General features: G+C 37.3%; 1 protein-coding gene across 1 annotated transcript in view; it reads left to right on the top strand.

Moving 5' to 3' along the window:
• Positions 1-16275, top strand: part of CEP112 (centrosomal protein 112) — a 600502-nt gene that overhangs the window by 286200 nt on the left and 298027 nt on the right. Inside the window, exon 20 of the mRNA XM_042783552.1 lies at positions 10690-10872. Coding sequence (XP_042639486.1) covers positions 10690-10872 — 183 coding nt within the window. The remainder of the gene's footprint in view (positions 1-10689; positions 10873-16275) is intronic.

The raw sequence follows: 16275 nt of genomic DNA, 5'->3' as shown, positions 1-16275 counted from the left end.
TGTCTCATGTGGTGGTTTTGTCTTAAAGTCAATTTGATCAGATTTTTGTTTTCTTTATGTTGAATTATAATCCATACTGAAGAGTGTATTCTTTGACCTTTATCAATGCCTGCTTTCATTATGCAAGGTTGTATCATTTGCATATATCATTGTTAATGAGTCTTCCTCCAATGCTGATGCTGTGTTGTTCTTTATGTAGTCCAGCTTCCCAGATTATTTGTTCAGATTGAATAAATATGGTGGAATGATATAACCCTGGTATACACCTTTCCTGATATTAAACCATGCAGCATTCCCTTGTTCTGTTCAAAAAGCTGCCTCCTGGTCTATGTGCAGATTCCTCATGAGTACAATTAAGTGTTCTGGAATTTCCATTCTTCTCAGTGTTGTCCATAATTTGTTGTGATCCACACAGTCAAATGCCATAGTGACCTTAGAAGACAGAATAGAATTTCCCTATAGGGTTTTCTGGGAGCTCTGGTAGCATAGTGGCTAAGACACTTGCCTGCTAACCAGATGGCTGGCGGTTCAAACCCACCAGCCACTCCTCGGAAGGAAGGTTGGGCAATCCTACTTCCGTAGTGATACTGCCTCGGAAACCCAAGGAGGGGTCGCTATGAGTTGGGTTTGACTCGACGGCACATAACAACAACAACACATAGGGTTTTCTAGGCTGTAATTGTTGTAGAAGCAGATCACCAGGTCTTTTCTATATCGTGACCTTCAGTTAGCAGCTGAGTGCTTACCTATTTTGCCCCTAGGGCTGGTATACCATCTGGGGCAGTTTTACTCTGTCCTGTAGGGTTACTATGAGTTGGAATCGACTTGAGGGAAGGGATTACTGAGGGTTGAGTAGAGAAGACAAATGAGGAGGCATTGTATCCCGGCAGGCTTTGTGCTGTCTCTAAGAGGAAGTTAGCACAGTAATTAAACTTTCAAGTATAGAGAACGTGAATGGTTAAACTGAACTGTAGGTTGACAGATTTCAATAATGGATCTTTTGGTTGTAAGAAATACCTAATTCTGGAGCTACATGGCCACCCGGAGATGACACATTCTCTCTCTGCTTTTGTCACAATGCCTACTTTTTACTGTGTTTTTGGTGCCTATTTCTTTCAAGATGCTCAGGAAGACAGACCATAGTGTGGTATTTTCTGAGCTGTTTTCCTACTCCAAAAAGTCAGAACAGATTATATAAGTCTTTAAGTTTCTCTTTGTAGTCTTGTTAGGTGCTGTCAAGTCAGTTTCTACTCATAGCTATCCCATATGACAGAGTAGAATTGCTTCAGAGGCACTCTTATTTCTCACTTAAGTACATATTACATCACATAATTGCTTTTTTTTTCCTCAAGATTCTGACATCTTTTAGTAAGGATACAGAAGTCTAGTGAAACTATGCTAAGTTTACAATATATTCTGTCCCACTGAATCTGAATTTTTGGATCACTAGACAATTTCATAACTTATTTTGATATGTCATGTTTACTTTACTGCAAATGCAAATAAAAACTGCTCAGAGACATAACCTCATGGTGTTATCTTTATCTCATGAAATGAGAAATGCAGGGCATGATGCACCTGGATTTTAATGTGGATCTTATTGCCATGAGTTTTATCACCTATATAAACCTTCTGCCATCAAATCCATTCTGACTAATAGTGACCCTATAGGACAGAGTAAAACTGCCCCATAGAATTTCCAGGACTGTAAATCTTTATGGAAACAGACTGCCTCATCTTTCTCTCATGGAGTGGTTGGTGAGTTTGAACCACTGACCTTTCAGTTAATAGCCAAATGCTTTAAGCACTGTACAACCACATCTCCTTCACCTATATAAAAACTCCAAAAAACAAAAATCACTGCTGTTGAGTTGATTCCAACACATAGTGACTCCCACTGGGTTTCCAAGGCAGTACATTATTATGGAAGCAGATTGCCCCCATCATCTTTCCATGGAGTGGCTGGTGGGTTTAAATGCCCAACCTTCTGGTTAGCAATCATATGCCTTAGGCAATGTACCACCAGAGTTCCTTTCACCTATATAAAAGTAGTACTGAATTTCACCATCAAGAAGCAAAAGTTTTCCATAGGGAGACTTTGAGTAGGATGTGGGGTGATGTGGATGTGTTACCTAGCAAGCCCCTTAAGAAAAGTTGTCTTTTAATGGCTAACACTTTAAAGCAAAGGGCCCCCCCTTACTAATTTGTTGTTGGGTGCTGACGTGTCAATTCTGACTCATAGTGACCACATGTGACAGACTAAAACTTCTTGGCTGTAATCTTTATGGGATTAAATTGCCAGGACTTTCTCCCATTGAGACGCTGGGTGGGTTTGAACTGCCAACTTTACAGTTAGCAGGCGAGTGCTTAACTGCTATGACACCAAAACCCTTTGCATGACTAATAATCAGATGTATATACTTGTTGATAGTGTACAGAGTGCTTGAGCTGTCCTTCATCGCTATTTTTTTTTTTTAATTAGCATGTTTACTGTAGTTTGTATTTATAGTTAACAGTGGTCTTTCATAACTACTGTTGGTAAGGGGTCACAGTGCTTGAACTGTCCTTCATCTCTCTCTCTTAAAAAAATGTAGCATACTTTAAACAGCTTCAATTTGTAGCAGGTAGTGATCTTCCGTGACTATTCAGTCACATTTATCTGAGGTGAAGATGCCAGGACTACCTTGGCATAATATTGAAGAAAAAGTAAAAAGTCTCCAAAAGATGAGAACATTGGAATGATTTTGTTACTTCAGACCAGAGAACCCACCACAAGGGGTGGCCTAGAGGACACACTCATTACTGAAGTGTGAGCAATGCACTGGTGATGAGGGCATTAACACCAGTGAGGTACTACTATATGGTAGCTTCTTCTGCAAGGCAGGGCTGTCAGAATGAGATGCTAGGGTTTCAAAATGGCAGACATTAGGTGGAGGCACTTAACTATTAAATGCAAGGTAGCAGAAATTACTGTACTGGGCAGTGGGTCTAGATTGACAGTCAGGGTGTCTTGTCCTGCCCAGGGGTCTGTGGTGAGAGTGAATAGAGCATGGTGCTCTGAGGGATAAGGTAGACAGGCAGCCGGGTTGACTTGTATGACATCAACAAAAAAGTCAAGATTAGTGAGTGCGATTTAGATCATTGTCCCCTTAAAGGAAAATTACTGTTCTTTACCAAGGTTTTGGATTTAAGTTAGTTCACAAACAAAGAACCCATTGTTTGAAACAGGTTAAGGTCCCTTAATAAAAGGATCTTGCAGTGCCAGTACAGTAGTCTCCAAAATGAGTTGTTGCCATTTGACATGTTACGTACACACAAAGAAGAAAGCAAAAATTCTACCTAAATCTTATCTTACAGAAATGACAATTGACCACAAAATATAGGTAAGTTAGAAGGATAAGCAGATACGTAGACAAAAGTTTTTAGAAACAAAACCATGATATATTTGGCACTTGTTAATTAAAATATTTAATTTTATGTGAAACTAGTTGGAAATAAAGAAATAATGGGCTCAAAAATAGAAATTATTGTGAAGATGGCACAGGACTGGGCAGCATTTTATTCTTTTATACATAATACCTCTATGAGTTGAAGCCGAGTTGAGGGAGTTCTGGTAGCATAGTGCCTGAGGCACTTGACTGCTAACCAGAAGGCTGGTGGTTCAAACCCACCAGCCACTCCTCGGAAGGAAGGTTGGGCAATCTACTTCCATAGTGATACTGCCTCAGAAACCCAAGGGGGGGGTCGTTATGAGTTAGGTCTGACTTGATGGCACATCAACCACAACAAGAAGAAAGAAACAAAGGAAACTGAAGGAATTTCTAAAGTTAAATATTTCTTCATACAAGAGATGATTTTTTGAAAGTTAAGAAATAAAGATTAGTAACACTTTGAAGTTGGAGTCATTTTTAAATTTCATGGTTCAATTTTGAGAGCATAAATTTACTCCCTAACTTAAAAAAGAGGAAATTAGCATGATTATCCTTCCTTCCAACCACCCCTAGCACTCTGTTTTGTCCAGTGTTATTTTTATATTGTTGAGGTTTTTAACATTTGTATTCTGTTCAATAACCATAATTCTCACAGTTATATAGACTTCATTTTTTTAGTATATGCTCATCTTTAGGACTTAACTGTATAACTTCATATATGATTCTTTTATTATTTATCTCTTGGCTGGGGAGATTTCATCATTAATAGTTTTTCAAGAAAGGCTTATAGTTGCTGTATTCACTGCATTTTTGCATGCTGAGTATCACTATTTATGTTCCCTTACTTTTTTGAAGCATAGTTTGGCTAGGTATAAAATTCTTTGATCATCCTTTCTTTCTTTGAAGATTTTTACATGTTGTCCCATTGTCTTTTGGTTCTAAGTGTTGCTTTTAGCTTCTCTCTTCACCTCTTTGTTGCCTGTATTTTGTGCTCAAATGTCTTTTTAATTTTTTTTTTTTAGGAGTCGTTTAGATATTCATATTCCTTGAGTTCTTCTATGTTTGGGCTTATTATGGTATTCTTGAGTCATCCTTGTCCTCAGTGTGCCTTTTTCAACCATGTCTATTCAGGTCATTGTTGTTTCTCATTTATAGTGAATTTTGTGATGGTGTAAAATTGACTCTCAGTTAATTCTGTTGTTTTATTTTCTTATTTTTGAGTTCTTCTTCATTACATTCATGTTCTTATTGAGTTCTCCTATGACTTCTATAACTGATCGTTTCTACTTTTTAAGGTATGTTTTCTTTCCCTCCAGAATGATGGGCTGGCCCCTCTCTCTGTTTCTTCATTCCTTCCTTCTTTCCCCCAGCCACCTTTGTGAAGTTCATTTATTTTTTGTTTCTTCTGATGTAATATTTTTATAGTTATGTAGATTTCCTCCCTCATCTTGTTTTGCCTAATGTGGACAGCTCTGTGCAAATTACTATTTGTTCTGAACATAACATGTTTGAATTCTCTTTGACAATTTTACTGCCTTTATTTTCTGTCTTCCTTTTAGTTTCTGCTTGAGTGAGTAAGTATTTTGATGCATTTACTTTTCTATAGCCTGAGATTAAGATAGGGATAGAGAAGGAGAGCTTAGTTGAAGCTCTGAGTAGCCTATTTTAGAGAAACTGATACCTGGCCTGTCTTCTAACATATTTAATGTTCTGCATCAGGGTTTGCTCTACATATTGGAGAGTGTTTTCTTTTTTATGGGAACTCTGAAGCCTATGCTTCTATTAGAGACAACTTCAGAATCTTCTGTTTCTTTATTAAACTGCTACATTTGGAAATTATGGCTATGATATTCCTCTTCCTTTGTTGCTGCCAGTGAATGCTCTCATGTTTTGGTTTTGTATTTTTGGTGGTGGTATTCTTTTCACAGTTTACAGCTTCCACCACTATCTTTACCCAGAAGTCCCAGTGGCAGGTGTGTTTAGTGTGAAGAACAGGTTGACATGGAGTACTATTAATCCCCTATCACTAAAACCATTCCCATAGTAATTGAAAGACCATCTATCAGGATGTTTTAGGGAAGATTTCTGGATTAAGATTAGCATAATAGGTAACCTCTAAATTCTTCTAAACTCTTAAGATTTCATGTTTCGAATCACTTGAAATTAATGTGTTTAACATTGAATTGTAGGAAAGATTTAAAGATCTATTGGTAGGCCTTCTGACTGTACACTTGTCTTCTCTTCCTCCTTTCCTAGGCAGAGGATAGGAGGACCTCTCACCCTACTTCTACTAGCTGTAGTGTACTCTTATACCAGGCATTGTAAAATTTGTAATTTGGTTACATCTGGGATCATTTTCATTAGTATTTTGTACCATAATTTAGCCTTCTTAATGCCCTGTAGTGCTTCGTATCTCATTTATATAATTTATGTTTCTGATATTGGAGTTTCTGACAGTGAATGGTTTTAATGGACTAATGTTAGTCTTCCTTGTGTAGTGGACTGAGAAATAATGACTTTTTCTGTCCACCTTGTGTGTTTCTTTATAATATCATTAAAAGGTATTCAGTCCATATTTCCTAGCACTAATTTCATTATAAAACAATTACCAGGACCATAGCCTTGGGGGACATCTAGTTCAGTGTGCAAATCATAGTTCAAAGATACATGCATTGCTCTGTCATGCTTCACAGATACTGTGTTTTGTACAAATTGAAAGTTTGTGGGAACTCTGCAGGGCGAAAGTCTATTAGCACCATTTTTCCAATAGCACGTGTTCACTTTGTGCTTCTCTGTCACATTTTGGTAATTCTCACAATATTTCAAACTTTTTCATAATGCTATTGCACACTTACTGGACTACAGTATAGTGTAAACTTTAACTTTCATGTGCACTGGGAACCAAAAAAATCTGTGTGACTCATTCTGTTGCAATACTAGCTTTATTGTTGTAGTCTGGAACCAAACCTGCAGTATCTCTTAGGTATGACTGTAATGTTATATGCATCCTAGTTTGGTAAGTAACATCTGAGGTCTTAAAAGCCTGTGAGCAGTCATCTTAAGAAGCAACTGTTGGTCTCTTTCCTCCTGGATCATAGGAGAATGAAAAAAAACAAAGACAAGGAATCAACTAGTTCAAAGGACTACTGGCCCACATAAACCCACAGCCTTCCCTAACCTGAGACCAGCAGAACAAGATGGCAGCTACCACTGTCAGCCACTCTGACCAAGACCACAAAAGGAGGCCCTGGTTACCAGGAGGTATTCCCCACCCCCCCCGCCCTTGAAAAAGTAGAACAAAATTCAAAGCAAAAGAAAAATATAAAAACCCCAAACACCAGGCTTACTGGTTACAACCCCTAAGACTACTACCCTGAGAAAACCTTCTAGCTTGAAGCTGAAGACACTCCTGAAGGCCACCTTCAGCCAAATAATAGACAGGACTATAAAACAAACGACATAAAGAATGTGCTCCTCAGAACAATCAGCTGTGTGAGACCAAAATGATAATATTTGCCCCAAACCAAAGATGAGGATACAGGGAGTGACAGGGAATCCAGGTGAATGGAAACAGGGGACCCAGGGAAGGCATAGAGTGCTGACACATCGATGGGATTACAACCAACGTTAAGGAATAATTTGTGTATGAAGTATTGATTGGGAAAATTAATTTGCTATGTAAAATTTTACCTAAAGCACAATTAAAAAAACCCAAAACCAACTCACTGCCATTGAGTTGTTTCTGACTCATAGTGACCCCTCCTTGGGTTTCTGAGGCATTATTTCTACAGAAGTAGATTGCTCAGTCTTCCTTATGAAGAGCGGCTAGAGGTTTGAACCACCAGCCTTCGGTTAGCAGTGAAATGCCTTAGGCACTATGCCACCAGAACTCCCTTAAAGTGCAATAATTTTTTTTTTTTTTTAAAGTAACTAGGACTTAAATTATATTTCAGATTTACATGTTTCAAGACTTCCCATGGAGTTGGGTATCTGGTAGCTCCATCTTTGTCTTTCTTAGGGCCTGGAATGTGCTTTTGCTCTTGTATGCTTACTGGAAACTTCAGTTGGAATGAGGACATCATGTCAGACTGTGGATGATTAGGCTGTGACAGAGGCATGCCACTTTCAGGGACCAATTAACTTCACTCTTGATCTTCAGGTTCAGAGTTGTGGGGGTGGGAGAAGATCTTTCTTCATCTGCTATTTGACCTACAAAAGTGTCAGTTTCCTGTGGGCCAACCTAATAGTTCTAGGCTGTGAAGACATTTTTCTCACCTAGATTTTGACCAGTAAGCCATAAAGCCCCAGCATCTCAGGGTACTACCAGATGCTACTAGATGCCTACACATGGTAGCTAATCACTCCCATTGTCCCAGAAAGACATTCCATTCTGTTTTAGTACATGTAGAGTTGCACATTCCCTAGTCTAGTCTGACTTGCAGTTCAATGCTTTTGTACTTAGGGATCTTTAGGGATACCCTCCTATGTTACAAGGAGTTCTTCAGGTTGTTTGAATTAAATAGGGTCCTTTGTGATGTTGCATCCTATTTTCCCCTACCCTGGTGTGTATTACGGGTTCTAGACCACCTTGACTTAGATGCCTCATTGACCACTTAATATTCATCTTAGTGGATGCTGTCTGCTTTCATGTCCTCCATATTTTCCACCTGATGATCACCATTAACTCCATTAGACATTATTGTCGATCAAAAAAGTCTAGGAATCCAAGGCAAAGAAGGTATGCTACTTCATGTTACCTTTAAGATGTGTCCACAAGTAAAGTACCAAACTGGAAAATACAGGATTGTTTTAACATGTAGTTACGTGGAAAGGGCTAGAGACCAGTAAGATCTTGAGTTTTAGCACTAACCCATATCCATGGTGAGCTTTGTGGTCATGAATACCATCATCAAGATGCTTCCAGAGCATCAGGGTGTTTCCTCTGAACAAGACTATTTTCCTAAGAAGACACTTTTGCCAGAAGATGCTGACAGTGAGGAAATGTGGGCAAAGACCAGAAAAGGCCCATAATATCTTGAAGTTGGCCACACAGCGAACTGGGGAGATAAGCTTGAGCTGTTTCATTGGAAAGCCAGCAGAAGCCCATCATCTAGCAACCTGGCGATTTAAGTAGCAGCACTGAGCAGCAGGCCCTGGAAAATAACAAACGGATCATTTACAGACATCTGTCTTTAGGGTTGAAAGTCCATTATCATGATTTTTCGTTATATTTAAAAATAAATATTGGGATTTGGCCAAGGTCATCAGTCAGTTCATCAGAACACTTCAAATGACTCAGAGAACGTTACACTGCTAGTTCAAGTCATATGTCTTTTCATGGGAGAATTCTATAATTCTATAATTCTTCTGCCTTGATTATTTGCTGTTTTGGTCAACTGATTACTTTTCCTGAGTAAAATACTTAACTTTCTATAAATTTAAATCACGTCCATTCTTCTGGTTTTTCAGATCTCATTAGGACTTTCTGCCTCTGTCTATTTCTCTTCAGTATCTTACATACTTAAATAACTTTAACCGAAATTTATACTTTCATTATAATAATGCTTGATAGTTAACTCTGAGTAGGAATAAGACTGGGCCCAAGAAATAAAAATCTTCCAATTCAGTAATTTATACACTCATTTGTCTGAAAAAAATGCCATAATATCAATGCAATTTAAAATTTCTCTCTTTTACTGTTGTAATTGTGTGAATCATGAAATAAAACATATACATTAATTTTAAATAAGGAAAACCTTTCCTTATTCCTTGGCATAGTATGTTAGGAAAAAAAAATTATTAATTTTTTTCTGTGTATTGCCAGCAGTGGAGTAATAATATGAGAAAAAAGGGTTCTAAATGTTAAATAAACGTAAGTCACCAGAGTACCTCTTTGTTCTCAGATAAAATTTCCCATATCATTTTAGACATCATTTTATTCTGATAAAAGTAAGCATTCAAGAGCTAGTATACATTCTTCTTCTAAATTGTATATTAAATGCATGAATGGTCAGAAATTTAATGTTGATTTTTCCAACTCACTAAGGAAAATCATAGTAAGAGAACATTTTGAAATCTGTTTTTTTTTCCAAGCAGATTTGATGTGTGTTTTATGATTTTTGATTTGCAATCGGGATGAGAATTTCAAATTTAATAGAAAATCACTTGTGAAATTTAGTGCAGCATGCACGCTGGGAGAAATGAATGCTATAGCTTTAAGATAAGGTAGTCTGGTGATTCATTGCATGAAACAAGATCGATTTGGAGCAGGCTCCTACTGTTAGCTTTTTTGAAGATGGATTCTCATGCCGAAAAATAACACAACATATTCTAGGTAACGTCAGTTTTTTGCCCCGAAATCCACCAAAACTGAAGAAAAATCCAAGTGACTGTTCTTAGCAGCTGTGTGGCCTGGAGTTCACTGGGGAAGCTGGCTTCCTGCAGTCCCCTATTCATCACCTGCTTCAAAGACAGCCTGGCTGGCTATAGTTTGCAGGCCAGGTAGGGTGCCATTGTGCACAGTCTGGGAGGATTAGTATCAAAGCTGCGGCAACCAGGCCCTTGGTCTCGGGCTGCCATTCAGTCTAGCAGGGAGAGGCTAAGACTGGCCAAGGTCACAGTCTCCAGTGTGGAGTGGACTGAGAAAGGATCCTGAGAATAGAATGCTTTTTATGAAATCATGGCGCAAGCTTGCAGCCCAGCAGGCGCCCTATGGAACACGTAACATCTGTTTATGTTGGTGTACCATAGCTGACAACGAGATAATAGAGCTTTGAAATTTATCATTTTATTTTTAAAAAGACAACTGTATATACAATAATCCAGATGCATATTTAGCTCAGATCTTTTATTTGAGAATTATAAAGAAAACCGACTGATATAATTGCTGCTTTTTACATGTATACATTTAAGGAAAAAGCAAAGCATACTGACGATTAACCATTTATAACCATGCTGATCAGTAATACCCAGATTCTTGGGGAGGAAATACCTAACATTCACCATAATTTTTTTTCCATTTTCAGACATTTGTGTCAACAGCTTGCAGAAGGATTTACTGCATATGCCCACCTTCTTTGAATATTAGGAGGTTTGGATAAAATCCCCCTAAAATGAGGGTATTTCAAGGGTGAGGTAATAATGACGCAAAAATAAAATTTTCAACTTGGACAAATTAGAGAAAAATTAAGCTGTACATGAGTTGTCATGACGACAAGGATGTTCTGTTGATGAACTGTCCTCCTCATTGTCCAATCAGATAGTAGAGCTGAAGCTGGAGCATGAACAGGAGAAGACGCACCTATTACAGCAGCATAACGCAGAGAGGGATAGCCTAGTCCGAGACCATGGTCGGGAGATTGAAAACCTGGAAAAACAGCTTCGCGCTGCCAACATGGAGCACGAAAATCAAATTCAAGAGTTCAAGAAACGAGATGCACAGGTAATTACCAATAATATTTGATAAAACGGGTATCTTTTTAAAAAGTCATCAGCGTTGAATGTTTTCTTATTATTCTTATTGATGCACGCTGTTTGATCATTTGCAAAACTGACATATAAATGTGATTTTTTTTTGTTTTCTCTTCACCACCCCCCCCCTCCGTTTTGGGGATGAATAAAGCTTTAACTAGAGAAACCACAGGTAGCCAGATTAAAAATCCCATGGCGCGCTATAACTTGGCCTCTTTTTGATAATCTTGTCTCAGTTCCTTTCATGATGGATTTTTTTAAGGTATCTGCCCCTTACCCCTCCCCTCAGCCTTAGCAAATCCCTATGAAATATATCAGGGCTCTCCTTGCTTTTTGTTTGAATCTCTGCAGGTAATAAAGCATTTGTTTTAATATTTGCTTTTGCTTCGTAGTGTTGCTTTTTTCCCTTAGACTCTCTATTTGATTAGATCACTCAGATGGTAATTGATAAAAATGACTTCAGAGAAGGGCTATTTCCCATCAGGTCTGTTGTTTTTTGCTACATGCACATACACATGCCTCCTAGCCTCCATCTCTGTAGTCCCTGTTGGAAGCCATTTGGCAGAATAACCCCCAGCTGTGGTAGCATTTGACTCTTCAAACTTATGGATGAAATGTGCACTGTCAGCATGGAAAATTATCTTTATAAATTTCAGATGAAAAAAAAAAAAAAAAAAACCCTTATTGGGTGTGTATCTTTGTGGTTCACTACATTCTTTAGGGTATATATAATCAAAGGCCTTTAGTGGATCCTCTTGAGATTGCTGTGAAATTTTGTTAGAGAAAAATTTAAGAGCAATTGATAACAATAAAAAGATAATTTTCTCCCTCAATAAAACCATATCCTATACTAAGTCTAAAAGCCTCTTTTCCCATTGAACTCAAACCATATTCTGTATACCACTCTGTATCTTCCCTTAGTTATCCTTCCTTCCAAAAGAGTATAATTTTCAAGCAACGAAATTAGCCTTCTTTCTGTTGTAATATGCATTTAAACAATTTACAATTGTCTGAACGTAAAAATACTCCCAATTAAATAGGATGTTCCTTGAATGAAGGGCTCCTGGAGGTGGTAAGGGAAAGAATAGGAATTATTGGCTATTTTTAATTTGACCTTGAGTTGTTTGTCACTTTCTGAGAATAACCGAAGCAATGTAAATATACTCAGTACAAGTTGTTGGTTTTAATTTGTTGTCAACAGTATACATTTGTGGGGAAATAATTTTCAATTTGTTTTCTGATGGTTTTCTAGCTACAGAGATAGTCAATGCAGTAGCCATGGAACCAAAATTGTCAGGTGGTTCCTGTTAAGTCAACATGTATTATATTTTTGTCATCTACCTTATCGGAGCCTTTATAAAATATATGCTGGTCTTTTTTACTATTGTTATTTTTAACCATACATTTTATTAAGAATCTTTTCAAACGTACGTTTTCCCTCAAACATGATGTTAAACCTTACCATTGTCTTCTATGAGGAATTTGGATTCTGAAACAGTGTAGGGTCTTTTGCATAGGGAAATTCAATAACTGCTACAATAAAATACATTGATTTACATCACATCCTACTACTTGGGTGCTATTTTGGAAAGCTGACATGAGTGGAGGCCAAATTGAGAGGAAATCTTTGTGATTTTGCATATGTCGTATCTGCCATGTAGGGTGCGGTTCATCCAATGATAACAAAAGGGAAATTTTAGGACTGTGACATATAATTAAGTCACAGGGATAGTATAAACAGGTTATAAATTAAATTTCTTCGTACTGAACTATTAAGAGCCATGCTGTTTCTGAGGATTATATTTCTTCTCTTTTGTATCTTTTTTGGAACGTTTTATTGATAGCCTATTGCTGTGACAGGAATACTAGTAAGCTGTGGAAACTTAGGCTACATTTATTCTTGATCAAAAGAAAATAATTTTCTGTATAAATTATGCTTAGCTGTTTTTAGAAAATATTATTTATAAATATCTTATCAATAAGTTATATTTCATCATGTGTACCAAAATGCTAGTAATATTCATTTTTGGTTGTTCATTGAGGTTACTAATTTAATGTTTCCTTCAGGTAAGTTCTCTATTTTTCAAATGTATATCTTCATGATTATGGATTATAATATATGCAGATAATCTAACGTATACTAGCTTTTAAGTCCTGAATTCCATTCACAAATCAAAAAACAAACAAACAAAACCAGTAGGGATATATTTTTAAAAAAAGATCCCGTATGGTGGTTTAATACAGAACAAGCACATGTATCTTCAGTATTGGATTGTGCTGTTCTTTATTGTGGTTCCAGGGAGACATCTGATTTTTCAGTTAGCGTTTGGCTGCTCCCGTTTAGCAACGGAGGCCATTTTGTAGAAAGGACTATTTGAAATACAGAAGAGGACCCATGAAATACCTCTTTTGGACACTGTGGCTTTGTTTGCTGATTCTCTTCCATCAAATTTTCAAATGATGATAATATCCTAAACTATTTTTTGCTTTTTCCACATAAGTATTATATTTAATAATGAAAAGGAAATTACTGTGATACAGTTTCGTTTCCTGCCTTAAGGTAGATCCTGTCAACTAAGAGCTCCCTTTTGGAGATGTAATTATTACTGTTAATTGTTACTCAAATAATTTCTGTTTTTTTAGAGAAATTATAAGACATAGTGATTCTACTAAGGGCAATAATCATTTTTCTCATTTTATTTAGCTAATTGATTAATTCTGTGTGTATATTGTATCTCGTCGTAATGCTTTGATTTTCGGGGGCAGCATATTTTCTGTTGTGATACCTATATTTGAAAAAATGCACATTAAATATGATTGCTCTGGAGGTTCATGTCTTGTGTCTGTCAAAGGCCATGATGTTTAAGGGAAACCATCATCATCATTTCTAGATCAGTAGAAATCAAGATATATGGACATTTATAACCTCAGTGTCAGATATTTCACATTTACCAGGTCCTTCTATTGAAATTTGGTTGGAGTGTGACTTGTTAATCCAGTCATATTTTTTTACTATAAAGGAAATTTATAAATAGCATCTTAGGAAAGCTTTTTCCAGTATGACAGTTCTATATGTTTTGCTTTTGAACCGCAGTCTGATGAGAGAATTCTGTAGTTTATCCTTTTGAGTTAGAGGAAAACCAGAACATTGCCTCCTCGATCCCACAACTGTTCTTTCAGGATCTGGAGCCATTTAGAGATGATTGATCTTTTCTTGCTGTTGCTGAAGTGAATGGTGTGTGAGTGCAACAGAGACTGTTCCCTAGAATGTCTGTGATCCACCTCAGAGGTAGAGTCACCATCTTAGAACAGCTGTCATTGTGACCTGTTGAGGTGAGACGGATCGAGGAGTCAGGGTCACCACAGCAACCACTGGGACCCACGTGCAGTGTAACTGCACACTTGGACAAGGCCATCCGAGAAGGCCATCTGAGAAAAAGTACACTTAGCATTTACAGATGGGTAAACGGCCTCTGAATGCCACTCTGGATTCCCTGAACTGGGAATCATGATTCTAATGGTGTTGTTAGGTGCCGTTGAGTTGGCTCCGACCCATAGCGACCCTGTGTACAACAGAATGAAGCGCTGCCCGGTCCTGCACCTGCCTCACAATCCTTGCTACACCTGAGCCCGTCTGTGTCAGGCCATCTCGTGGAAGACCTTCCCCTTTTCTGTTGACTCTTCCCTCTAGCAAGGGTGACACCCTTCTCCAGAGAATGGTCTCTTCTGACATGATTCTAATATGAACTGTTTTTGCTTAGTAAATGAACAGACCATCTTGATTTTGCCGTATTGATTCGCATTGAGAGGCTGAACCTAATGCTGATTCTAAAATGTAGACTTTGCAGAATTACTCCTTTCTTTCTTCTACAAAAAAAAATAAATTTTCCTAAGTAGGTGTTCATGATAAGACAATTTTAAAAATTAACAAAATTGCAGTGACATGCTTTCCATGAATTTGAGTACTGGGCACAAGATAAAACCTGTTTATAAACTGGGTGTGTGTATACCTGCAGTGATCAAGCATTGGTTATTACTCCTCAAATATTACTCACAGGACAAATTTGATGATATGTGTAGTCTGAATAGAGTCTCTGGTTGGGCAGACCGTGAAGGAGCTCAGCTGCTAATTGAAAGCTTGGAGGTCCAAGTCCACCCAGTGGTTCTCAGAAGAAAGGCTTGTTTATACTTCAGTAAAATTAGCCGTTAAAAGCCCTGTGGAGCACAGTTCTACTCTGTCACACACAGGAGTGTGCCATGGGTCAGAGTTGACTCAATGGCATTTTTAAAATTGCCTGAATATTTATTGTTATAGCCTGTATTTATGACCTGTGGGCTTGCTTACCATTTTTCTATTGATATCACTTGATTTTAATTTATTTATATCGAAATAGCTTTCAGAAAGAATTTGAGGCAGCATTTTGTACGAAACACTTATACAGATAAAATATAATTGGAAAAAAAAGCAATAAATGATATTAACTACATCAAAAATTGATACTAAAAAATGCTTTCATTAAGTACAAGTTGTGGCTATGAACATTTCTGAAAACCACAGCAAAGACGGAGATGTGGTGATTATATAATTATCTAATGATAGATGTCATACTGGTTCCTTTTTTTTTTTTTTCTATAGCCCTTAATTCTGAGATAAATTTGTGACACAGAACTTAATTATATAAGAACATTGACCAACATGTCTAATGATGTTCTTTGTATGTTAAAACATTTGGAAATAAAATCTGGTGTGATAGATTCACATACCTTCCTTCAAAGTGATCAGCAGATTTTATTTTAATGTGTTAAATTTCATTTTAATTTATTGAGAATGCTCTTATTCTCATATCATCAAACAAAGCTGCTTTGGGAAACTCAATTTTATAGAACTATGCATTAAAATAAAGGATATTTTAAGTCATAGACCTAACAAATTCTAGTCCTCTCACCATATCACTGTTCCAGGAGTGGTTACAAATTACCTTATCTTGAGGAAGTAAAAGTTAGAAACATAGCTGAGAGTGGAAGTAGCTTAGAAATTAATGTCCTGACATTAAATTCCAAGCATCTTACTCTCTTCTATCCGATTTTCTTTCTCTGGATTTATAACATAAAAAACTGTAATAAGAAATAACAAAACCAACTATTGATTCAGTCCAGGACAAATGTACCTGTACTACAATGTAAAGACAAAGGGACCTGAACTAAAATGGTTCCTATCCTCCCTGTATAACCCAAATCATACTTTATCACCAGTATTTAGCTAGTAATATCTTTTGCCTGGTTCTGAGGTAATACCTGTTCTGATAGCTTAGGGTTGAGCTGGACTGATTGCTTAGAGAAGTCAGACTGTAAAAATGATGCTGCCGCCCAGCAT

This window comes from Orycteropus afer, unplaced genomic scaffold (genome assembly GCF_000298275.1).
Source record: "Orycteropus afer afer isolate SDZICR_OR568_19922 unplaced genomic scaffold, OryAfe1.0 scaffold00018, whole genome shotgun sequence".
In the NCBI taxonomy this organism is placed as follows: domain Eukaryota; kingdom Metazoa; phylum Chordata; class Mammalia; order Tubulidentata; family Orycteropodidae; genus Orycteropus; species Orycteropus afer.
Note: the sequence above shows the minus strand (reverse complement) of the source record. Positions and strands in the feature narration are given on the sequence as shown.